Source organism: Caloenas nicobarica, chromosome 14, assembly GCF_036013445.1.
Source record: "Caloenas nicobarica isolate bCalNic1 chromosome 14, bCalNic1.hap1, whole genome shotgun sequence".
Lineage (NCBI taxonomy): Eukaryota > Metazoa > Chordata > Aves > Columbiformes > Columbidae > Caloenas > Caloenas nicobarica.
The window spans coordinates 14407655-14434806 of NC_088258.1; the positions used below are offsets into that span (position 1 = coordinate 14407655).

The 27152-nt window shown below is 39.6% G+C and overlaps 1 protein-coding gene across 1 annotated transcript in view; it reads right to left on the reverse strand.

Moving 5' to 3' along the window:
• The window catches only part of GRIN2A (glutamate ionotropic receptor NMDA type subunit 2A), a 173372-nt gene that overhangs the window by 66087 nt on the left and 80133 nt on the right, over nt 1-27152 (reverse strand). The window contains exon 3 of the mRNA XM_065644678.1: nt 6652-7244. Coding sequence (XP_065500750.1) covers nt 6652-7244 — 593 coding nt within the window. The remainder of the gene's footprint in view (nt 1-6651; nt 7245-27152) is intronic.

Sequence of the window (27152 nt, forward strand, 5' to 3'; positions counted from 1 at the left end):
CCAGTGTTACCTCTAAAACCTTCACTCTGGTGGGTGGGAGGTTGATCACGGGAGAAACTGCTCCGAGCTCCAGTCCGGCAAAGCACCAGGGACACGTTATTTTATAATGATAATTTGATAGAGACTCAGACTTTTTAAAAGAGAAATTCAGGACTCATCAGGCTCAGGGACAGAGCCAGCTCTGCAATAACAGGCTGGTTTATAATTAGCATGAAATACACCCAGCATTCAGCTCCCAAACCCATCACTGGCTGGGAAAAACATAATGGGTACAGCAAGGGCATTGATGAGAACACACCGCTCCTAAGCTACGTTCAAAGAAGAGAACCCAGTTACCAGACCTGTAAAATAAAGCCTGGAGCCCGATAGCTGCAGGGAGCAGGAAGCCCGTGGGATTCCTCACTGCCATGAGTTCAGACCCGTCTTTGCTGCCAGCCAGATCAGATAATCAAACCTGATAAATTCCTCGGATGCTGTCACTGGGGATTCTCATGTTTTATGTAGTGTCATCTTCACCACGGGGCAGAGTTTTGAACCCACGACAACCGCAGGCAATGAAGAGGAACAGCAAAGACTCGGGGAAATACAGGTTTCATAAAAGAAACTCTCCCCCAACTCTCCCAAACAAGGAATTTCCAAACTGGGATTTAAAGCAGATGAGATGCCTCACCACCAGTGTGTGATCTGGTGATATTTCTCTTTCCTCCCAACAGTATGAACCAACCGTTTTAATAATCTAGACAGCCAGCCTGTCTGGGGTTGGCATTCACCCAGCATCACACCTAAAAGAGCAGGAGTGAGTCCAAATTTTGTTCTTCTTTATCTTGTTGAGGCTCTGAAATGCTGAAATTCCTTCCTATGGTTCAACTGTGAAATCTGAAGGATACTTATCAATACAAACCCCAAGAAAAATTATTTATCATTAAGAAACAGATTTCCTAAAAACATCTATAAAATTAAATCAAGCAGTGCTGAACGTAGAATATATAATGTGTGGTCTGAAGGACATATAGAAATAGGTCTGAAATACATCACTGTTAAACAAAGTAGCAATGCATTTGTCAGACTGTTACCCTATTTTTAAAGACAATTTAATATCTTAGGCTTTTTTTTTTTTCTCTAAATTCAAATCCTTCACAGTGATGCAAAAGTTTCTCTTCTTCCCCTCTGAGCCCCGTCCTCCTCCTCCTCCCTCCTTTGGAGCTGTATCTCCCTAGGCCTTGAGCCAGCATAGAGGAATAAAATTTTGGGAACAATATGCTCAGTGACTGTGAAAAAGGAATGGCATGCCAACTACTTGTACCTCCTGCCAACTGCTCCTTACAGCAGTAGTTGCCACTAGGTCTGGAGAAGTCATTTTGCCCCAATTCTGCCAGACAAAAGGCAAAACACTTGGGGAGCCCTTCGGAAAGGGGGGCAAGGGGAGGGAGCAAAATTAGAAAGGGCCCAGCTGCCTGGGAGGGTGCCACAGACTAGTGTAACTCATGAAACATGAGAAGGTTTAGTGAGTTAATGTTATTATTAGCAATAATATTTCATAAAAAGCACTAATACGGTTACATTTTGATCCACCACGTCAGAAACATCCCAAACTCTTCCTCGTGAGGCAGCCTGGCTTCCCGCAAGGAGCCGGTGTCTGCAGCAGCTCCAAGAACCTTCAAGTATATTTTGAATTTCCAGGCCTGCTTTCAGCCCTCAAGGCCGACTCTGCTCAACTCCAGAACAGAGGCCATGCTTGTTCTCAGTTTAATTTTTTTTTAATTATCACCAAAAGGGGGAAATGTTCTGGAAGTCCCTAATCTGGTAACTGTTTGGCACCTTCTGCTTCCTAAACAGACATAGCCTGGGAAAAATTTTGATACAGATTATCTACAATTTCTTGAATCACCTCCTCAGTAAACCAGCACCACGTCAGAATCTCTTGGGTGGAGTGTTTTCCCCCGCAATCCCTCTTTTGTGAAGTTTTATTTTCAGAGGAACATGCCAACAGTTTCATCAATTCAGTTCCTGCTGTTTAATGCAACTATGTGGAAAATGCCCTCATACTACAGAAGAGGGCAATTACAGCACATGAATTCTTGAAGTGCAAATATCTAGTTGTTAATGTTTAAAACCTGCTCATCGGCAGTCAGTCAGACTTTGCGTGTCCCCGTGTACCAATTCAACTGCTACAACACTCTTCTGGGTCTCCTGAACAGAAAGCATCGCTACACAAATTAATGAGGCTAAGTGGGAGCCTGCCACTGACTTCTTTCCTTGTCTTCAGTATCTTTTCTCATTCATTTTTTTCACGTTGACAATAATAATTTCTTGTAGTCCAGAACGTCTGAAATTAGTTGTTAATACTACATCTAGGACCGGTGGCCTGGTCCTCATTTGGACATGCTTGCCTAAACATACCGTGCCTAAATACACCGTCATCCCTGGAAATCTGCTGCTTTCTTCGAGCCTCCGGCCGTTTGGGTGCATCAGCCAGCTTGGGGTTTGTGTCTGCAGAGCAGCACTTGCAGTAGCGAAGGAGAAAATTAAGCAAATCCAGCAGCATGCAAAAACTGAAACTTCTTCAAGCTTTGAAGTTACCAAAAACAAAGCGCTAAAGTGAAAACGCATTCAGACAAGTTGTTTCCCTCCAAAACACACGTGTGCCTACTGAAACCTGGGTTACCATCACGGATCGTCACCCAGGGTGCGATGCACCCCTAGGAGCACGTCGGGGCTCCAGTGAAGCCGCAGAGGGATCACAAAATGGGAAAGACAAACAAAATATCCTGGAGAGCCTTAGGTGAATGTAAGTAACATTTGGTTTTCTGCAGAGTGAGTATGCTACTAGTGAAAAAGCATTTTGCTTCATATATAATTAGTTAAATAATGATACATCTTCAATCATACAACAAAGCAGATGATATTTATCTTTCCCAAGTCTTTTGACAGAACTTAAATGAACAAATCCTCCGTAAATTGGCTGCTGATCTGTGTGCAGGAAAAGATTAAACAGATTTGCTGGATTATTCATCAAACCGTTGCATCCATTTAATACCTAATTTCGCTCATAAGAAAAAGAAGAAGATTTATCTGTCAATGCTAAAAGCTGAATCAAAATATTAAACTTGATGAATGAATCAAGGGGCGATGCAGGGCAGGATCAGCTAATGAATTTGTAGCCAGCCCTTTGGCCCTCACATTGCTCCTGCTCCTCGGCTGGGTGGTGGCGAATAAAGGAAACTACAGAATCATCAGATGTCCAGAGTTGGAAGGACCCACAAGGATCATCGAGTCCAAGTCCTGCCGGTGCTTGGGAAGGGTGTGGAGCACCACCCTGCTCACAGCAGCCTGGGCAGCTTTCTAGCCCTGCTACCAAAGTAAACGAGGCTCTAAATCCTGCCTATTATTTGGTTGTATCTGGAAACTCAGTGTAACTAAATAAATGTAAAGACCACATGGTAAACACCTGACCACCTCTGGACAGACACGTCTTTTTGCTTTTCAGGATAACAACAGAGCAAGAGCTTTGTCCTCCCCATCCCTCCCTGCACAGATCAGAGTGGTCAGAAATGTGAAATTTATTTCCTGGGGTTATGACTTTTATGCACATCATGAGGACTCTTCTAGACAAAGCAGGAGCATTTCTATTCACAAAGCAGCAGCATTTTCCATGACGACTGGCAGGGTGATTTTGTTTTGCTGTTTGTCTGCTTACATGTTTTCCTTTTTTGAGAGCGAGCAAGCGTTTGTTCAACTGACATTGCATTAATGAGCTGCTAATTCTATCTATCCTGCTGTGCTAGTGCCAGTATTTTTGTCTTGGGAGAATCTGGGTCTTACACAGATGAGAAAAGATGATCTGAATCAATACATATATATAGAGAGAGAGATATATATGTTTGTGTGTGTGTGTGTTTTTAATGTGTTGACAAGGATCCCTGTATTTTAAATCCTTTATTCACAGGGAAAAACTAGTTTTCCCATGTGTATCAGAAATGAACACTGATCAAATCATTCCAAAAACTAAAGCAAACCTGATTTTTTCTGGGCCTGGAAAGCCAATAAAAGCATTTCAAAATTGCAGTGACAGGGGGAGGATAAATCGTGTGCTTCAAAACATATATATCTTCAAACCAATTTAATACTCAAAGAATTTGAGAAAGAGAGGGGAGGAGCTTTCACTTCATGCCTTTCTTTACATAGAATTTCTCCATAAATGGAGATGAAAGTCATTATCTAGATGGGGAAGTCATACACAAAGCATTAGCAACCTCCATTTACAAGCAAATTAGCTATTATGGCATAGCCTTAGAACACTGTAGTAGGTTTAAAGCTGAATTAGACTGTCACTGTAATAGATGGAGTCTAAAAATTATCTTTTTTTTGCTCCATTCTGGAGCTTAGTTTTGCTCAAGCATCACCTTCCAGAGCCTCTCCCCTGCTCTCCAGCGAGTTCTCTGCTCCCCAGCTCACAAGCAGCATCCCTATTCCCCAGCAGGGATCTCCAGCGCAAACAGGGGACACGGTACCGCAGATCCCGCATCCATCAGCTCTTTACAGCTCCTTGAGGCCTCTTCATCGCCAGGATGCTCCAAAACCCTTTGGTCAAGTTAGCTCCTTAATACAGCATCGTATACATTTATCGCACAGTTTAAAATACACATCTGTGACCTGAAACTGTGAAGATTGCATTTCAGAATAAAACTCCAACTTAGGCATTGATTTGTCATGTAAGGGAGAAACCCACAATTTAGCGCCAAGGATAAGAAAGTACAATGAATTTATGTAATTCACCTTGGCATGGAGAGACTGGTCAGCTCCCAGAGATTACTTAGTGCTGCTAAATGCTTCTATATACTTGCTTTTCTTGCAGATTATATGTGACAAGAATAGTCTTGGGGAGTTATTACATAAGAAGGACTATTTAAAGTTTACTCATTTTAGTGTAATTCTGACATTTCTAAATTCAAACCAGCTGCTGCTGCTCCTTCTGGTGGTGGAGAAGCTCAAAGAATCTCTGATACAGAAAATATATTCTAACTTCATAGCTCAGTGTTTCGCATTGGGAGGTGACTTTATTAACCACAGTGCGCTACATTACAACTTCTCCTATTAATAATTTCCATGTGCACCATGCACTGCACACTGCAGAACATCTCGGTGAACTCTAATCTCACTGCCCTACCATGCACAAGCCCTATCCTTGTAGTTGTACAGATTTACTGAGAAAAAAAATTATTTTTGAAGAAAGACAACTTGTGCTGAACCCTGAATACCTAATTCAAGTGTACATCAGTGTATCATCAAACCAAAGGCGTCCTCTTCAAAACAGATTTAAGATTTTGTTGCCCGTCCAACTGAACCACAGTATTTTAAACACCAGCGCTTCTGACAACAGAATACAATTTCGCTTCACAAAAAGTGGTGTTTGAATATTAATAGTGAATTTCTTTCTTTGTGCAGATCCCACTGTTAAGGCAGAGAATTTGGTTAACGGGATGCCATCAGCTTTCGCTTTTATTTGGTGTTGTTGGCAAATGCATCAAGAAGACCCACACAAGGATCACACACTGGAATTATCTGGCTTTTAAGGGAGCTTCTGAAGAATACTGTGCACAAAGACGCCATTTTCATGGAAAACAACTGTTCCAGGACATCATATGGCAATCCACTCCTAATCTAAATATAATATGCACCTACATCTCAGAAGATAAAAATTGTTCCACAATCTCCTATATAAAATGAGCACTGACTTTCCTTCTTGTGCCAATTCCATCCTGCTTTTCTGTAGAAAGCACTTCATCTGTGAGATTTGGTCAGAACAAATTTCATCAATACTGCCTAGTAGCTTCCAAATGAGATACTGTAAAGAGCTATTAAAATACATGCAAGATTCCCTTTACTTCCTCTCAAAAAACAGATTAAGAAATATATTACTGTGTGGCATGTATTATGCAGCCTTTTGTATAGAAGTAATCAGGAATACCACATCTAAAAGGGATAATTAAAAGGCAAAAAAAAAGAGCAAAAAATCCTGATTTAAACCTCGGCACTTCCCATACAACAAACTATTTTGAGAAAACGTCCATATCAGCTTGGATTAATGCAGATTAATTTTTACAGTTATTCTAGTACTAGTTATTCTAGCACAGGTGACAAAAAGAAAATCCTCTCAAGCAGAAGTGATCGATTTCAATCATTAGGTGATAAAAGCTGCCTAACTAATCTAATACTTCTATAATTTCCAGGGACAGCTGTTTAACGCTGCACATCTCTTGTCTTCTAAAATATTACCAGGTTCCTGCTGATGCAAGTGATCCAGGCACAGCCTCCAGAGCATGTTGGCAATTTTACCTCATAGTTAAGGTAGACAACAGCACAATTTTATTCATTCAGCTTCATACCCTCTAAGACCAACATCTGTCATCTTCCACGTCAGATCCAGAGTAGTATTTGGTCTCCACAGCACATAACATCATTTCCATGTGCAGTTATCAGTGTAGCAAATCCTATCACACGTTCCCTTGGAACGTCTGAAAATCATTCCTTAAAAAGGGCATAAAGGGATTAACAAAAAACAATATTCTCCTTCAAGGAACATCTAATGGCAATAGAATGGAAAATTACCAGAGTTATGTAGGAAAAGAGCCCCAAAGCAATAAGCCTTACTTGTGCAAGGTGTGAGACGGTCGGTCATTTTTCTCCAGTTGCCCGTAGCAGCTCGTTTTTGCTTCAGGAATGAAGGAATACTTTTCCAGCATGGCTGAGGCAGCAGTGGCAATAATGCCAAGGCCGTCTCGTACCCGAGCTTCCAAACTGTAGTCCCATTCATCGTAAGACGCTGAAATGAGTCCTGAAGGGAACTCCTTGGGAGTGATTTCTGTGTTACCACTAACCAGGCTGGGAACTATCCAAAAGAAATCGTAGCCAGTGAGGCCCAGGGAACGAGCCTCATCCAGTATGTAGACAGCTTCATCCTTGGAACAATAGAGCAGGATGACGGATGAATGGATTTTCTTCAGCTGAATCTGGGTCTTGGCATCTCCAAAGGCGGTATCGAGTATGATGACATTCTGCATGTCCCAGCCCACAAAACTGTTTTCCACTGTGGTCTTAATGATGTTGATGAAGTCCCGGTATCCAGGGAAGGTGGTGGTCACCAGAGAGAACACGTGCCAGTCATAATCCTGCATGATCTTCAGCATGACGATGGCTTCTTGCTGGATGGACGCCCCAAACTGGAAGAACGTGGACATCACATCCTAGAATACCAAACACATTGTGAGATTACTAATTTTGTACAAGCCTGGAGGGAACAGAATCTCTAATTCTTCTTCTCAGTTTGATCCACCATGGCTACCAAACCTTTATTGCATTCAAACAGCTTCCTGTGCCTTATCATATTTATATTGTTAATAAGCAACACCGATCATAAGTAAGCTCGTTAAAATATTTGCCGAAAAGTCACAAACAGATATTTACATAGGAAATTTCTGAGTGCTTGATCGCTTGAAGAGCTCAAATCAGTATGTACTGAGAAAGCTCCCCAGAGACAGCCACCCACTGTCAAACGTCTCCAGCAGGTAGCTTTAGACTCACCAAACCCATTAGGAATGCAACCCGATAAATTCATACCAAGTTTTAGTTACAATGGAAATAAATTGCAGTGCACATGCTGTATGTACATGAAGAAGCGGGGTACTTCCAGCCCTCGTGTCAGAAGGATACTTCAATCCCACAGGTTCACCGGACTTGGTAGAAGCTGTCAAACCCCGCACAAGCAGATTTATCGTGGGCTGTGCTGACCACGCTCCATTCGGAGCAGACAACCCTTTGATGCCCAATGTAGGATGAAGAGGATGGGGCTCCAGAGACAAGCAGCAAGGTGCCTGTGTCCTCAGGAAAGGACTTAGTGGAGGTAAATTCAAGCAAGGGCTGCCTGACACAGCTGTGCTGTCAGTTTGCAAGGAAACCTGTTTCTAATATTTGTCTTAGGCTTCTACAGTAATCATAACATTTTATACAGCATAAGGACGGGTGCCTCTTATTTTAATAACACCTATCAGAAATAGGCAACACAATAATATATATATTTTTGGCACTAAATTTATGAAAATTTTCATTGGTCTATTTTTACAAAGTTACTGTAAGATTTAAATTTATTTTTGAATTTTGCATTCTAGGTTTATATACATCACAATTATTAGAGTGCCAAAACAACACAGAAGAAGCTATATAATTCTTTATTTTTATTTTACTTCAGTATTTATTGCTGACCAGTAGTGGCAGCTTACGTGCATCATTTACAGATACAGAAAGCACAAACTCCTGATGAAAGAAAAGCTTATAGTCTAAAAATAAGATATTATCCATTCAAGATTTCTTATGCAGCCTTTACAGGAAAGACACACATGGTGATTTTAATTTGAAGAGTTTTATGAATGTGGTTGCAAACTGGTATCCTATTTCACACTTGCAGGGAACAGAAACAGATTAATTGACTTGGGTTTCATGGCAAGGTGATGTTAAACATACAATTATTAGCAAGAAAGGTAAATCAGCTGTGCAAGTTCTGTGTTCTATCTACAGAAATCTATTCAGAGCAAATTGAGTGTCTACATATTTTTTTAGTAGAAGATGAGAGGTCTTATTACTTCCCAAGTGTTAAGAAAGGGTTTTATATAGCTTGACAGCAATAAAAGTCTTACGACTTGTGTCAGACCACGAAGACTGATATCAAAGGTACAAAATACACACGACTGGTGGCAATGAATGCGTCGGCCACGGCTTCTTTGGTACCTCAAAAACAGTCTTCTGAATGTCAGTGCCAGATCTGCAGTGGTTTGGGGTTAATTACAGATGTTCTAAAACATATTTGGGAGAAAAATTGAATTAAGATTGATTGCCAAATGCTTCTAGGAGCTATTTTCTGGTGACCTGACCTGTACACTTAAAAATAAACAAGCAAACAAGCTTTTCATCTGAGGACACAGCTAAAGAAACCCAGCACACAGAAAATCTGCTCAGAGTCAGCATCTAATGGTTTTACTACTGATTTACTATTAAAAAGTAAATTAGATATATGGAGATAACGCCATGAATCCAAGTTTGCTGTAGCTTCCTAACTGAACATTAAAAAATATCGGAATGCAAAGTCAATCACTTCAGCTTTTATCTTATCCCATTTTTTGGCTTGTGATTATGCTAAATAACAGTAAAAATAAGTAATTCACAATAAATTAAATAGATTTTTTCCAGCACATCCTTCAACTCCACCCCATTTCTATGGGATTCATGGTTACTAATGCAGTGGAATAATTCCTTCAAACAATCCGTAACCTTGGTCCTTTGTGCACCAGAAGGAACTTCTCCCAGAAGGTCCCTGCAGCTGAAGCGTTCGGGGGCAGAGACCAACGTACGTGGGCATTTCCAGCTGCCACCCAACCACTCCATCGCGTTTTTAACCCAGGGCAGCCCTTGGCATCTGTCCTGGCCACGAACAAAGGTCTTGTGCACAATGGCCTGTGGCATATTGCAGGAGCCTGACAACACAAGAAGAGCACTAAAACTAAAACCCTGCCTTTTATAAACATTTTCTTAGAAAAACACTGTGCAAAAGGAGTTTTGATTCAACATTTTTGTACAGTGCCCACCCATATTGCGTGAATCCTTTCCGCATAGTTGTGAATATCAACTTGAGTCAAAATCAGGTGATTCTAATGAATTTGTGATCAGAATGGTGAAAAAAACCCTGTAATTATATGGTGAACACAAGTTTGGGTTGGGGAAAAGTTGAGATACAAATATCACAAGTGAGATTCTCATCTGAAGAAATTCATGTAGCTCCACTGACTTCATGTGATGCTTTTACAGAGGTGAAGATCTGACTGTATGTGTTTGCAATGAATTTGAAACAGATGGACGATTAAAAGGATATTGCAGCAGATATTTAAATGCCTACAGGGAGAATATTCAAGGACATTATCTATTTAAAGTTTAGGGGGGAAATAAAAAGTTTAGTGAAAAAACAGCAAATAACTAAATAAAACTATAAGGGACTCAACTATTGTATCCTTAAACATCTACAGAACTGTTCGTTTTGGGGTTTTTAAAGCTTCACATTTGTCTCAAAAAGCATCATTATTCCTCTGCTTTACATAGACCTAGTATTTTGTTACACACATAGCATTTAAGTCGTACTTTTCTGTATTCAAAAGCAAACTAAATTGATGTTTGTAAAAAAACCAAAATTATTCGGTTATTTTCATTTAACTGTCATCTTGTCATCTATCAAGACGTCCACGTAAGTCATTGCTCAAGTAGGAATACAGACGTAATACCAGAAGTGCTTTACATGCACATCAGAAATAAGTTTATTTTCTTTCTTAAGCAGCTCCACTATTGAGACTATTGGTGGAGGATGCAGGGAAGCTGCACCCTCTATCCCATACGATAAACTTTTATCCAAAGGAATTCCACACATAAATCTCAAAGCATGAAAATCCCAAGAATGTTACACTGACATGAGCAAAAATTTAGTTCGAACTAGTTGTGGAAATGATTAAGCAATGCTTTATTTGATTTTTCTGTTCTAGCTTCTTAGCTGGATTCTACCACAGCCACGTAAAGAAAAACAGCCATGAAAAGAGAAGAAAAAGAACAAATGAAGAGGTTTTGTTTCCTTCCGTCTTGCACATGAACATACAGGTTATAGCCAAACATCTCCCCATATGTTCCACACCAGAAGGAAGCAATCCTTCAATTGCTTCTTGCTTACCATTATTGTTCAATTTTGTATAAAATCTAGAATTCTGTCATTGCCAGTGAAGGGCACTTGAGAGTTCCCATGCTCACGCACAAAACAGCAGCTCTCCCTGCTGCTGTCATTTCATAGATTAATACATTAGAGCAAGTTGCTTTTTAATTAGTGTACTGCATCTATAAATCCATCACTATTGTCAGAATTGCACATTTCACTTCCTCAGTTCCAACAAATTACAGGAATATTTCTCTCCAAACATCATCCTCAGCTATTTCCATGACATCTTATTTTCCCAGTTCCAGTTTTCCCATGGGATCAGCTGCCACTGAGGAAAGCGCTGCCAAGACTTTATTCCTACTCGGGAAAAACCTGCAGCAGTTGGTTAAAGAACGTTTGTTATCCATTATAAAATACTATACCTTTTGCTACGTGAAAATGAAATGCTAAACCAGAACAAAACAGGGGTCAATATAAGACCACATCAATTTTCCACTTGGCAGACTTGTCGAGGACGGTTGTTTTGCTGGTAAGACAATATTATGACAGGAAACAACAACCAATATGAACTACAGTTTAGAAAGCAATCTAGAGGATTATTATATTCAGCTAGACACAAGATTATAACAGGACTACAAGTAGGACATCAAAGTTATCTTAATTACTTAATTCTTACTCACTTTTTATCTTCCACAGAGACCCAGCAAAAATGATTTTTCTCCTGTTTTACACCACTATAAATTCAATATTCCATTTTTATAACAGATTTAAGGCAAGTGGTGCTAGGTCTACATACACAGTGCAAGCTGATTCCTGTTTAATGAATTATAGTAGTTATTTGGCATTTTAATGAAGACTGGAAAAACTGAAAGCTAGAGATTAGTCATGAATTTAAGCTGACTATTGCATCACATCAAAAATATACAGAAGGAAATTATTTGTACCGATCTCAAAGTAGGTAAATAATGGATCTTTCAGTGTCTTAACTTGGTACCATTTTTCTTGGATTACTTGAAATAATGTAATGCTCCGCAGGTAAATGTGAAGTGAATTGTGTTTAGCCCTCATTAATATTTTGGTTCAGCCATAAGGTCTTGCTTTGTGGTACTGTACAGACCCATGAAAAGCTTTCCGTAAATGCAAACACTGAAGTGGGGGAGCTGAAAAGAAAACCTTTCCTCCCAAGACACCGTGCACATTGCTAAACCCTTGAGTTATTAAATTCCTCTCTCTATTCACTAACAGTGTCTAACATGCAATTCCCAACATAAACATCTCACTGAGGCGCCCAGGGAAAAAAAACACCCCCATTATCACCATGGGAGCAATTTGGGGGGAAATTATACAAAATTATGTACTTTCAGGCAAAGCCGAGCAACGTGTGAGGGTGGAAATAATTTAGTAATTATTACCAACAGCAGAAAAGACTTATTACCCAAGGACCTGTCCTCTCCTGCCTCCCACATGGCAAAAACGTGCCTGACCCCCACCCTCAGGGTTCTCTGCCGAACCCCATGTGGACCTGTGAATGTGTTTCACCATTTGTCATGGACAAGACTAAGGCCTTCCAGCAGAGCTAGAAAAAGGATGAAAAGTTTCTTTCTATGTCCTTTAACCGGTGCAAATGCAGAGGCAAGAAATATATAAAGGTCAACAAAAAGGACGAGCCACGGCCTTACTTTTTATTTTAAGTTTGCTCTGGGAGAGGAATACTCAAGTTAGAAAAGGGCAGCAGCAGGCGAGGGAGTACATTATGGCTTTCCAACATCTGACATGTCCCCTTTTATTATTTCAAGGAATAAATATCAGAGAAACACGAATTTGAAAGGTTAGCATCGGCTTAATCAAGCATGCTCTTTCCCATTTCTAGCGGGAGCCTGCAAGAATTCGTTTTGCAGAGGCTTCTGTATTTTCAGGTCATGGTTTCATCTTAAGAATTTTGCTAGAGAACAGGTAGGGTTTGGTTTGGTTTGGTTTTTTTTCTTTAATATATCCATCTAATTTTAGACTACCTGCTTGGCTTATCTGGCCCTGCTACCAGAGCTGAAGTTGGTCGCTATTTCTTCTATACCAGAATAGCAAATAAACAAATACAAAGGAACAAGAACAGGGTTTCTCCAGATCATTGCAGAGTCCGCTGGTTTTTGATATTTTACATTCTTCAAACAATAGACTCTCACATCTAATGAATTAAAATAACTCGACATGCCATCAGAGTGAAACAACATAACTTAATTATGGAAGATGAGTAGTTTTGCATAGAGCTCATGAGCTATTCCCTGGGCCGGAACATGCTCGACGGGTTTTCATCCATGGGTTGTTCAGCATTGGAAATTGTGGTGTATTGGTCTGAGCTCCTGTTCAACCAGGATAGGCAAGTGAACACGCTTTCAAAGGCTGAATTGACACCAACAACCTAGTGACCAAACTTGATAAAAATCCTGAAAAGATTCCTGTGAGCCAGCAGGGAAGTTTATGTGGTCATTTGATGAAAGTTTTATTCACCAGATGCCTCCTTCCTAGATGAATTTCAACTTCCAGTGATACAGAAGTGCCTTACACTGTGAATATTTCAATGAGGAAGGGCAAAATTGTGGTTCTACAAAAAGGCAGCATGGAGCTGGCTGTACCACAGCTACTTGGATGAGTAACAGTGACTGTACATCTTTAGGGGTGAAAGAGAATCCAGCCTGTAAGAACAAGTAGAGTACTGATGCCTGCATGGAAGATAAGGGAGAATACAAATAATATTTGCTTTGTATGTTCAAATATTTCTTGAATATAAATCAGTCACTTTTTAACCCATACAGGAGTGTGGTGCTGTACATCCGTGTAAAGTGCCATCATTATCCTAAAATATTTTTCTTTATGGAGAAGATAAGATTTGTACAAAAGTTTCTCATTTGCTCTTTCACCATAAAAATAAATATTGAAAAATGCGTGTGACCTAATATATCAATTAGTTAGCAAGGAGGACAGATTTTTAGGTCATAGATTATGGCTGAGTACAATTCCTCTCATGTCTCCTAGTCATGACTGCAGACGAATGTTTTGCTGTTTTTTAAATTTAGATGTCCTGGTCCTGTTCTCCCCACGGCAAGTTTAGAACAAACTGATGATGATCTATTCTGTACAGGTTATGCACCTGGATAAAAAAGGTATCAATGAAATAATGCTGTAAAATGAGGTAGAAAGAAGCCCAAACCATTATTTTGCTGCAAGACTTTCAAAGTGTATTTGTTGGAAGGAGGAAAGCCTAGACTTATTTTCAGAAACAAAGAAAATAAATCATTTTTCAGAATCATAGGAAGCTTTTCACCAGGTAACAGAAATTTTAAAAAAAACATTAAAAGAGCATCAGTGAGCTTGTGAATCAGCCTGGTGAAAGACCAAGACTCAGGAAATCCAGCTGGGATCGACACAGAGGTCCATGCAAAGGAAAAGTCTGGATAACTTTCTTCTTCCAGCACTAGTTTAATTGGAACTCACATAATTTACCTCTAGAAATAAAATACCTCAAAGACATGGGATGAATGAAGGATACCACCCAAATTAGCCAGATGATAGCTCTCTGGAAAACAGATAAAACTCTTGGTATACAGAATATCCATCCCCACTGTCCCACTCTCTTACATTTGCACTGGCCTGTTATTTACCAGTGTTCACATTGTTTCACACCAGTGTTGAAATATTACATATTTTACTACCAATGCACCATGCTGGGCTGTGTGGAATTTCTCACCTTCCTCAAGTTTCAGTCTATGACTATAGAGAATCATCTATCAAATCAATTAGTTAATTTAGTTGAACCACATCTGCTCCCATAAGGCCATCAGAGATGAGCTTCTCTTGATTCATGGGCAATTGGGGGAATTTTAATGGATATAAAAATCAAAGCACTTAGTTAACAGTGAGTCATATTATTTTTTGGAGCAGACAGCTAGTTCTAATGATGTATCTTCAAAACAATCCTGCTGTTAATCGCCCTGTTTACTGAAAACAACTGTGTATATGGGGTTTAACTGTCCTGTTTCAAAATGAGACCTTTCTAGCAGGTTTTGGTACAGGCAGATGGATCTGCGACACAAAGGAAGATTCAAAAATTCCCAAGGAAGTCCAAAAAGAGAAACAAATGAAAAAGCAGTGGTATATCATCCTCTTTCAAGAAAAACTGTAGCTTGCTAATCCCTGTTTTTAAAATTTTCAACAAAGCTTCATTCTAATAGTTTAATCTTACAGATTCTACTACCCAAAAGGGTTATGTCATCAGTCTTTAAAAACTGCAACAGCCACATTGTCTATTTTTTTTTTTAAGCAGTCATCCAAATCAATTTTGCTCTACCCTACTCATAAGTTTAAACACGCACACAAATTATTGTGAACCATCTGCAGAATCTACTAGAATCAAATTTAGTTGACATGTTTTTGGGTACTCACTAAACTAAAACATGTATATTTGCTAATATTTTTTCAGTTTAATGGTACTATTTTAGCAAAGCAAAATTTCATGTGTTTACATTGCTCTGCTGTGGAATCAAAATTTACGTTGTTTGAGTAGCTTATGGAAATTTTCAAGAATCGATGCTATGATAAATTTTAATTCCAGCTATTTGGTATCTAACACGCTAACCATTTAACTATAAGATGATGCCACAGGGTGACTTAGATACGTATCTTATATCCTCAGCCTATAGGAAAAGTGGTTCAGAACATGGACTTAGAGTGGTTGAAGACAAGTCTGATTCTCTGTTCAAATTTTCTATCTCATCTAGTACAAATATTGCACAAGAAAATTCTGCATGACAACCTGCTTACAGGTCATGGCATCAACAAAATTTGCAAAGGGATTTTCATACAGCTTTAAAATCAACACCATCCAAACTATTAATCCTGTAAACCGAATCAAAACTTACCCACAACAACATTTCAATATGCTACAGCCAGAAATCCAGCATTAGATCCAGAATCAGTAATAATTTATCATTTAAAGGCAGCCGAATCAAGCCAAAGAGACTGATTACTTATAGTATGTATTGCATGTGTGCATAAATGCCATACAGTATCTAGAAAGATATGCATAATTAAATATCAATAAAAATGCCTTAAGACATCACCTCCTTATCTGAAAACATTTGGTCCCAACTGAAGACTAAAATACTTCTCACTTGTGTTGAGATGAGAAGCCAGAAAACCATTAACTAAGTCATTTCCATAAATCTACACTTAACAAGCAAAAATGAAGGCAACAAACAACCTCCCCCTCCACCCCCTTTTGCCAAATGGTGAGTATAAAATATTAAGTAAATAAAAGAAACATAAAGCCAATTTAATTTTTGACTGCGTGGTTGTAACTGTGTGTGTTTCCTGGGACTCTTGGACTGGCCACCCCTGTGTACCTGAGCTGCTCCAGTGGCGCTGGACTCAAGAGCAAGGGGATATAGATGGGGAGGACAGACAGACAGAAAGGAAATTTTTTAAGATAAAGGTTAAACAGAGTTCAAGGAGCCATTCACAGCAGCTTTCCATGGCAACAGAGATTTGTGGGATATATTCAAGTAGTAGAGGAAGATGATGATAAAATGAGAGATACAGAATTCTTGATCTCTTCGAGAAGAAATATGCATTTTGGTTCCCCAGGTGGTTTGGGTGCTAAACAAGAGGTAGAAACTTGACTGACCTGCCTTGGAAGGGAAAAGAGGGAAAAGGAAAGAAAAAATCACAAAACCATGGTAACTCATGGTAACTTATCCAAAGCAGAATCACAGACTGGTTGGGGTTGGAAGGGACCTCTGGAGGTCATCTAGTCCAACCCGCCTGCTGAAGCAGGTAAAGCATGCATGATGCTTTTAAATTCTTCTAGAGGAGTGTTTCAAAATACTCAGTGTGCTCCTCTGCTCTTACATACAAGTAGCAGATCTGAAGAAGAGAGGATTCTCAAGGGAAATACCATTTATGTTTATCCTTTATAGTCTCCTCTTTAGGCATTATCTTTGGCCTCTGGGCAAAGCTACAGCAGTTCTTCTGTTATGCTAATAGAAACTACAGGTTTTCTCAAAGTGAGTAGTCAGCCCATCAGTCTAGCAATGAATGTCCTTTGCCATTGTACATTTAAGAGCAGCAGGTCAGAAGCAAATTCAGTTACAAAATTTCTGATATCTATGACGTATATCAATACTTACATATCACCCCAGCTTAAGGCAAGAGGGTGGCCAACTGCGTATCTTAGAATGAATCCTACTGATATGAACGTAGCCCAAAGTCCACTACCCATGGATGATATTTCACCGGTATTTGTTGCAGAGCCTTCGAGTAATCACAGCTGAAATCACCAAACAAAATACATTTGTCCTAAAGCAGCTGCAAAGTCTCCAGCACTCAGAGTTATGACATCCGAAGGAGAAGGAACATCAGAAGGTTGCAGAATTCAGCTGTGGGCAGAATCAACAGCTTTACAATATCAGTGTGCCAACTAGAGAAGGACACGAGCATTTAACATTGCATTTGGGGACAGATGGTAGGTAAGGTAACATAACAGATATTCAGACAAAAGACACTGTTGCACCTACTTTTTCTGACTCTACCCACGTAGTTCCGCACCTTTAATTTAAATGTACATTTTCTTTGGGGCATTCTGTTTAAGGATGCATCGACTTATTTACTTGCAAGAATAACACGTCAAGAGATTCACCGAGCATTGTTCCCATGAGCAAGTAATATTCTGGGCAGAAAAGCTTTAGCATCATATATTTAAATTACTGAGATTTTATGTGGGCAGTAAAACTATTTCTTCTATAAAATAGCTTAGCCCAAGTTACTTTTCCTTAGTTAAGTGGAGGCAAAATATCTTGACGCATGATTCTGCTTTACAGTAAATATCAGATGGAAAACATAACTCAAGACATGCTCAAAACGCTAAGTTTGGGTCCTTACAAGGCATAGACATTTTTTCTAGAAATTATTGCAGATTTGACAGTCACAGTAGATACAGTAAACACTGTACTGCTATAGCAAATTGAGTATCTCATTTCCAGCTATAAAAAACCATGTTTGTACAATGCTCAGTGCAGCGTGAAGAGGACTGGAGCCATCTTCCTTAACCTGCACAATAACTTTATACTTTGAAGAGACATAATAACCCTTGTACTGAATACAAATAAGTACGAAAACATTATTTCAGTTGATGTTTTTAATGCCAGAAATTTTTATTAGTTACATTTGACAACACTACGCATATAGCTGTTTCCTAGATAGGCACAACACCACACAAATCGATGACTTTTATAGATTCCTATGAAAATATAAAAATAAACTTCATCGTTTTTCTAACCTGGGTAGGAAACATTAAGGATTTTTCACTAATCTCAATGCAGACTACGACAGTTAATAGATTTCTTCAAGTATCCATAATGCAATTAAATTGTAAGTACCCTGACATCTAAATTCAATGGGAGCTCAGGGTGCTCAACAGCCCCCAAAAGTGGGTGCAGAAAGGAACATCTGCCCAGATGTGAGAGTTGGGCAATGCCCTTTTCACTTGTGCTACCACAGGTGTCCTCAGAAAAGCATTTAAGTGCTCGGTTAACTGAAATCGATGGTCTGCCAGTGCAAAGTGGGAACACTGGCTCATTTTCATTAATGGAACTGTGCGTCAAAGGGATTTATTTAGATGCCAACCCTTCGGGTTCCTTTGGGAAAAAGCCTTTTGTGTAGGACAGCTGACAAACGAAACACCTGTTCTTACCAGTTGTTAAGTGCCTTCAGTTCCACACATAAAAGATGAGTATTCGTTAGATGTCAGGGACCTTAGGTAACAAAGCTTGTTAAGAAAGTCACAATTGTAGTTTAGATTTCAATGTAATAGACACAAGGGATTGTGCTTTGCCTTTACCTAGTGTATCCTGATTACCCTGCATTTGCATCCCCTAGTGCCATACCCTAGAATAGCAATTTTAAGTTCACAGACTACAGGATTGTTCTTTTTGCAGGTCCTTTAGAAAAAATGCATGGACCTCCTGGTGTCCAAAATCCAGTCGGAAAAATACTGAGGCTTAAAAGCAGCAACCTCGCCATTCCCATCTGATACCTGCCATTCAGAGCACGTGTAATATTTTACTATGATTAAACATCTTATTAAAATAAGGATTGATCCTCAAACTTGCCATGGCTTACTGTGGCAGGATGCAATACCAAAAAGGAAAATGAAAAGCTGTGACCTGATTCTTGGCAATGTACTCCCCCAAAACTCCAGAACACGGGTGAAACGTGGAAGAACTGAAGAAGATTTCACCACACAGCTCTCACCAGGCACTTCTGGCACTCCTCTCCATGAATCATAATTCTCTATAGAAAAGCAACGTGACTTTGAGTTTGCCAGATGATGGTATTTCATGTTACATTAACAGATAATTAAAAGAAGATGAATAATGAAGCTGAACTGAATCTCCCCCTTTTGTGCAAGGAAGACGGATCTATGGAGCAAGCAGGGATGGTCCTGTGTTCAGAAGCAGATACAGCTCATTTTAGGGAGAAAGGTGTGGATTTTTGAAATCTTTACTAAATATGGCAGTCTTCCTGCATGGTGTGTATTGAAAAATGGGAAAGAAAAATGAAATGTACAAATTCTGCCTTATCGTTTGACATGCTCCACTCCACACAAAGTAGAATTGCTGCCCCACATGAAGCTCTTCATGGCATGGGTACCTGACTGGCTGGAAGTTCATGTGAGATCTGCGATTCTTCTCAGTGGACAGACATTTGTTGTTCCAATTGTAAGAGCCTGTCAGTTCACTAGAAACCTCAGAGAAATAAGCAGAAACAAGCTCACGTAGAGAGAAGCTCTATTCTTATCCTCCCTGATTCTATGGGAGTAACTCGGCTGCTAAAGACCAGCATAGGAGCGAGTTCTAGGAACAAAAGTATCACTATAAAACATGCAAAGAATAAGTGACCATGCTTATGTTACCAAACCCACGCTTGCAGGGGATGGGTCAACATCCCACAAGGTGCATCTTTTTTTCCCTACTCAGGTCTCCTTGCACAGGGCAGCCTGGCACAGGCTGCAGACTCCCTGGCAAGGAATTCAGAATCCCCGAGCTACTGCAAAGGACCTTGGATAACAGGAGTGGAGGAGAGGAGCAGAATCCCCTCCACCGAAAAGCGAGCAGTTCCTCGGCATAAGCCTGGACAAGAAGGGGAGATATTGGAAACCATGGCAGAAGGGTTGGGTGTGCAGGTACCTGCTGACCCACGGGCTGAGCTCCCCGCTTCGCACAGACACCTCGTAGGGCACCTCACGAGAAACAATTTCACCTACAACACCATCTCTGAAAGCCATTTGTGGTGACAGCTCAGCTGTGTCCAACCCATCCTGCACCAGTTCTGCTGCCCAGGGCTGGCACAGAGCCCGAGGCAAACATTCGGCGTGTTGGAGCCACCATTACAAATCAATGCATAGTGCAAAACAAATTAACTCCCTCATGGGTAGGAGCAGATATTTTCTTTCATATTTGTGGATCATGTATTATTAATAAATATTTGGACAAGCACTAGTTCTTGATAAAAATATTAATTATGAAAGTTCTACATAATTTTAAACTAAACGCTCTCATTTGTAAACACAAACATGAAATCCTCTGTCACTTAAATTTGTACTGTCTTTCAGAAAATATTTTTTAAAAGCATAGAGCAGAAGTAATACAATGTGACAGGTGACCGGACACAAATCACAACTCACCATTTTCTTAACCATCCTGATTAGTAAACAAATACTAAAAATAACATGATTTTAAATCAAATCGGTGAGGGTCAGCAAGAGTTTAACTCACTAAATTACAGCAGTAATTAGCCATTACGCTCAGTACTGTAGCTTAGCCAGCAATAATCTGTCATCTCAGACTGTTTGCACAATGACCATATCATAAAAAGGCATTTTCTCAAAAGCTGCAATTTAACAGCTATCAATTTTCAAAGAAATAACAGGTTTCCTGTGTAATAAGGAGTGCCGCCTTAGAATATGCAAGTATAATGCATTTCCTTGTAAATCTTCCCACCCAGAAGATTTATTTATCCCCAGTGATATGCAGAAGTCACATTACAACGTCACACCTGATGAAATGTCCTGAAACCATCCATACAGAAATAGTTTTATTCTCCTCTTTCAAGTGACCGTAAGTCTGGTCCAAAGGTGGTTTTAGTACTAAATATGTATGGTAATGTGTTGTTATACATACCCATAACACAGGACAAAACTGTTCTCATTTTATTTCAGCGTATCAAATGATAACACATCATCTGACAGTGGAATAAAATTTAGTGATAAAAAATTCTAACTTCTATTGTAGTCTGATAAAAATTCAAACCTGTAAAATATACTATGTATAAAATTACATACACTGAAAGACTTCTGCACATTGAGGCTTCATCCCTCTCCAGGAGTTTAAACAGCACATTTTCTTTGATCCTTTTTTTTTGTCCAAGCAATCTCATAAAGGAGTTAAATTATTATATAGTCATTCCATAGACACAACACACACTAACATTTTCTTGCTTACTATGAAAATATCAAACAGCTTGTGGTGATCAGTTAAAATATTCCATTTGGTTTTTTGACGAAAATTTGTTTTTCTTACAACCTCGCCTAAACCCCCAAGAAAGAGCAGATTTTATGGAGTATTAATGAGCAAAATTCAACACAAAGCATAGAATTAAGTATAAATTTTTTTTAAAAAGTTAAAATAATGTACAGATACCTGGTGCTATGACAGAAATGTCTATGGAAAAGTATTGTCTGCTCATAAGAAAGGACTCAAATCATTACTTGAAAATGAGACTACTAAATCAAAATCAGAGCTCAACTGAGCAATGGTATATGTGCATACAGCGGTGCATTTGGAAATTAAACAGATGCATAAGAGATATTCTCGTTAACTCATTCATATCAACTGGTAGACAATGAGCAGAAGAATTTAAGATGACGATGCTAAAAATGACTGTAGTTTCTTCAGCAAACAAGCAGAAGAGACACGAATGGGTCCTGCCTGCTCCACGGCGATGGCAGCAGACTTTGTGGGCTCTCCGGCTCCTTTCAGAGCAGCAGCCAAAGGCACACGGGTGCGCTGGGAAGCCCACACCAGCTGTACCTTCCTGCTCACCAGTACGAGATAATCGCCCAAACTATTTAAACATTTTCACAGTTTAACATCTTTAACACAGACCTCTTCTGACCGCCCCCCCACAAGCAGCAGCTGAGGAATGTGTTTCTATGAAACCGGGAGCACTTTTATTTACTGCCAGGCTTTGGCTCTGCCCAACGCTGACAGATGGGGCCCAGACACTCAAATTCGGCAGCATCTCCAGACAGACTCAGGGTATTTGATGACTAAGAGGGGCAAAAGTTTAGTTAGTGAATCCGACTCAGCTGGCTACATACTCATAAAACAGTTTCATTTATTCCCTTCACCACAAAAAACCAGACAAGTCAACCATCTTTACGCTCATCGCCCAGTTTTCAGAGCCCTGTCTCTACACAGACTGGTATGTGGCCCCATACTCACCAAGAGCTTAATGTACATTTTTTGAAAGGGTCTGTTGACCAATTTCTATGTCCTGGAGTACTATAAAAAAATGCTGGGGCAGGGTCGGGATGGACACAGACAAATGACAAAACTAAATCATTACAAGTAAGCCATGATCTTTAAATAACTGCGTGGGAAGGTGTAGCAGTCACACCATTACCAAGCTATAGCAAACCGTAGGACATCTCAGTTGAACAGAACTTCCTACAAATTACATCTTTGTATTATTATTTGAACTACCATTACTTTCTTGGCAAGGTATGTGATTCAACCACTAGACCTTCAGAACAAGTATTTTAGCTTCTCATCAAAGTTCGGGAGGGCACACTGCCCCCAGGCATCCTCTCCTCATTAACGTGCTTTGCCATTGCACGAGTTCTGTACTCCAAAAGCTACAGACTGGGAAATCCTGTAAATCATGATGACAGACAGTTTGGCAGACTTTGCTCAGATTTCCCAGGCCAACGAATGCTAACCAATATTAAAGCCAGTTGCGTTTAAAATTATTTAAACGATGTGCCCCATTCCCCTCTTTTTATGGACCACTAATTTGTTCCCTCCCATGGGCAGCTGTCACCCTCGTGGTGCAGCCAGAAGAAAGATCCACGTCAACACTCCTTGGTCGCTTCGGCGCAAAAATCAGTCCGGTTGGCTTCAACACGTTCTTGTGTCTCCTGCATCTGAAAAATGGCCAACTCTGCTCTGAGGATGATGAAGGGTGTGCGGTGATTGTCAGTGCTGGCAGAGCCGTGACCCCAAAGGAGAGGCTGGTACTGACCCCTGCAGGGACCAGAGCCAGGGATGCAGACGGGAGTGAAATAACTTATTTCTGCAATTGTTATCTGATCACAGATTTAGTCGCCTATTATTGAAATGTATTAAACTAATTATACCTCTAAAGTTTAGGTTAGATTCAGCGATTGTATTGACGCTAAAAAAATTCACCAGTGATTAGAATCTTACTGAGATTTGTAATGATATAAATTACTAACTGCAAAGCAAACCAAAATTATATCGCGTTCCGATTCAAAAAAATATGATTAGGCAGACTCTCTCAAAATCACATGTTCGCCTATTTAAATCTATATTTAGGATTTACATTTCTATCTCTGAGCTGTAGCATCAATGGGCTATTTAGAAATATTAAACATATGCCAACACTTGAAATTTAAGCAGACATTGCATTTATTTAATGCAGTTTTAGCAGGTAATGTATTGCACATCAGCTGTCTAACTTTGCACTGTTATTAAGACATTAAACTCAAGAAATAACTACTTCATCTTTGGCTTTCCTGCCCAGCATATAGATACGACATCGTCTTTTCATATTCCGAACAGATTGTTCAAGTAATGCTGTTACACTAGAAGACAACACAGGTCTCTGCCTGACCCTTGGTATTTCTAATTTTGGCCATGCAGACCAGCACAAGAAGTGCGGGGTTTTTTTGGGTGGTGGGTGTAACTTCTTTGCAGAAAGATATGAAAACCTGGACATTTAAAACCAACAAGGATTAAACCAATTAATCAATGCAACCAGCTGAACATGCTGGGTAAACTAAATGAAGAGAATAAGCCAAGAGAATAACAAATGTCATTTCCATCAAAGCAGATCACAGAATGAATACACCTCCCGAACAAGCGCTGGTGACAGCTGTGACATGAGGTCATGACAGCTCCTCGGGCGTGATTAGAATACTGCCCTCTTGCATAACAACGCTCACCAGTATCCAATTAATTTGAGTGTTATGAGTAAGTGACACCAGCTGACTGGAGATACAGGATTAAAAGTAAAGATTACAGCTAAAGGAACCTCTGGAATAATCTGTTCCTCAACCAAGTTCTACCTTCTAAATGGTCATACAGCTGTTCAGTTCCCTGCAGGATACTCTACATCTTTTCCAAGTCACATCATTAGACAAATCCGGGTACAGCTACATCCAGCATTTGGAGGCCACGTAATAAAATGTTTCAGAACAAAATTCTGGACTCTATTTGTTACATAATATAACTACTACTGCATATTAAAAATAAGAACAATAACATGCATAGTATATACAATGCTCAGAGAGAATCCCTTTATATACCCCCAAATACCTGTATGTTTATATACACAAGCAGCAACATATTCTTCCTGTCATACTGACTCCATCATACTAAGTGGTGCCTTAGTAGTTGATGAGTAATTTGAAGAAACTACAAAACCACTGCAGAACTAAAGACATGTACTACTTTAGTCATTAAAGGCTTAAGTATCAGACTTTATTTCAATCAAACAAGTTTTATAAACACCAAAACTATTTCAGTTATTTTCCAGTAGAGGGCAAGAACAGTGATTTCTAGTTCACTTACTACCCAAAGAACATTACCTATAATTTACATATCAGCCAAATTAAGCACCAGCATTGCAATACTAATCTAAATGGATGTTTTGAAGCCCTGTGGTGAAGGTAAGCAGTGAAAAAGAATGTTGTTGCTTGCTTGCTTGTTTTTTCAGAGCCCAGGTTACATTCGCAGCTCTGCACGTATTCCCTCTCCAACACAAGCCACGAATCCTCTTCACATCCCAATTCCCTTCCACAATCCTGCTGCCTTCTGACTTTCTTTCCAGATTACACCTCAGAGTTGCTAAGGCCATTTAAAGTTAATGAGAGTGGACTGGATGAAATTTTCTTCGGGCTACAATTCTTCCATAGCGCTTTCAGCCCTGTCTCTCCCATCAGTAATACTCTGTGTACTGACGGAAATTTAACTCGGCTTTACTACACTTGCACGTGGGCCGACTGATGAAATGCCACAGAAAGGAGCAGCAAATTTCATAACACATCGTGCAGATCAAGCACATGGACACACACAGGAGATTGCAGGGATGTTCTTTCCTGTAGACCTGGTTAGAAATTAAAGACTTCATCAGTTTTCAGAATAACATTTTTAGCAGCTTCCCAGAAGCAAAATCCTAAATCAGTCAAGGCCCGATCTCAAAACTCAGTTCTACAGCTGGTCCACATCCTTGGCTGGAAAACCTGTACTTCTAATAACAAAGCGAAAGCAAATATCCACCTTATTATCTGATACAAATGATGCAAGCCTTTTCTATAATATTTTAATGCAAATTATTTTTAAATGCTAGGTCTATGAGGGAGCCCGGTGGAGTGGTTATCACATTAGGAGTATGTTACTCCAAAATACAGAGGGTTGTTGTTCGGTTGGTTTTTTGTAGTTTTTTGTTTGGTTTTGGTTTGGTTTTTTTATGATCAATATCTCACATTCATCACCACTAACGATCTCAGAGGTGTACAACTATCCAAATTTGTCTGAGGAAAAAATGATCCAAAAGACCAGAGAGCATCATGAGAAGGTGGCAGGGGTGGCAGTGGGGACTACTGGAGTTTAATGGGAGGATTATCGCAGAACCGGCATATGTTCATAACAACTTCCAAACATAACCCAAACACATTCTAAAGCTTCTTGCCCAGGAAATGCCATATTATGGTTAATTTATTGAATAAAACTACAGTCAAGCCTTGTTTGTTTGTTTTTCAGATTTTACAAGTGCATATGAAAACTTGCAAATTGGTATATATAAACAATATGCAGAAAAAAACCACCACTTTTTCTTCATCTGTGCAGGTCTGGCATGCCCCGCTTTCTGTACATGACAAATCTCAGATTAGACAAACCTGACACTCCAAATTTTTAATTTAAAGCCTCACAATACCTTAGTGCTCGGCTGGTTGATACTCAGAAATAGAAAGCATTCACTTTTGCTAAAGAAAAGTAAGTATCTGTCTTTTTGTAACAAAAAGGGTTCAAACCTCTTCATAACACTTTAAAAAAGACGAATCCTTAATTTCCAGATCTGTGAGGGATTGCTTTAAAATCTCCTGTCCTGATGCGTTGTTGGGTGAAGAACCTTGCTGTTTTGTGGATGGCTTTTTCCTCTGTCATTAAAAGGCTATGATAGAAATCACTTTTGGGCTTTTTACAAATAATGAAGAGAAAATTAAATTCCTCCTCTTTTAAATGAGTTGTTTTAATTAGAAGTGGGAGAGAGACATAGCTCCCAAGTGAGCCATAGTGCCTGGATCCTCATTCGAGACAAACAAAAGCGTCATTTGCAGCAAGAAAAGCCTGTTTGTGGGTGTTGAACCCCACGTGTGCTGAGCCATAATGATGATTTCTGCAGTGCTCACAGCTAATTTACAGGCTTTCCATAAACATAGCATTAGAGTGTTTGAATGATTCCTAAACATAGAGGAGTTTATCCCAACACGTCTGTCTGTAATTATCCTGTTGAAGGAAAGCAAAGCAGAGTAATCACATCTTAGAAAAGTGATTCCTGGGAAAATAGCTTATAAACCTTTCCTATTTCTGTCCTCTCTTCTATTTCAAATTTTTGTGACTTAATGCATTTTTAAAAAACCCTCTTTATCGCAATAAATCCTTGCCTTAAGTTTAAAACCATCTGAGGTTTTGGCTGGAAGTTCATTGCATAGGGAACGTGCACCTCCACTATCAGCTTGAACCAGAACCCACATCCCACGGAAACTTCTGCCATCACTTTCACTTGACCAAAAAATGGCACGTGCTAAGTTATCTGTTTCTGGTAGTTTAAGATAAAATGCCCAACCGGAATTGCTAGTTTTTAGCAAACAAGAAACCTTCATTTTTAGATTCAAACGCAGCACTGATTAGATGGCAGTGATCGTAAAGTGGCTCAGCCAGAGACGCAGTGTTTGTCGCAGATACGTGGAAAACTCTCCAATCTCAGAATTTATTACATTCCCAGGTTTGCCCAGCTGTCTAATGGATCAAGAAAAGGACACAGCAAGTTCACAATT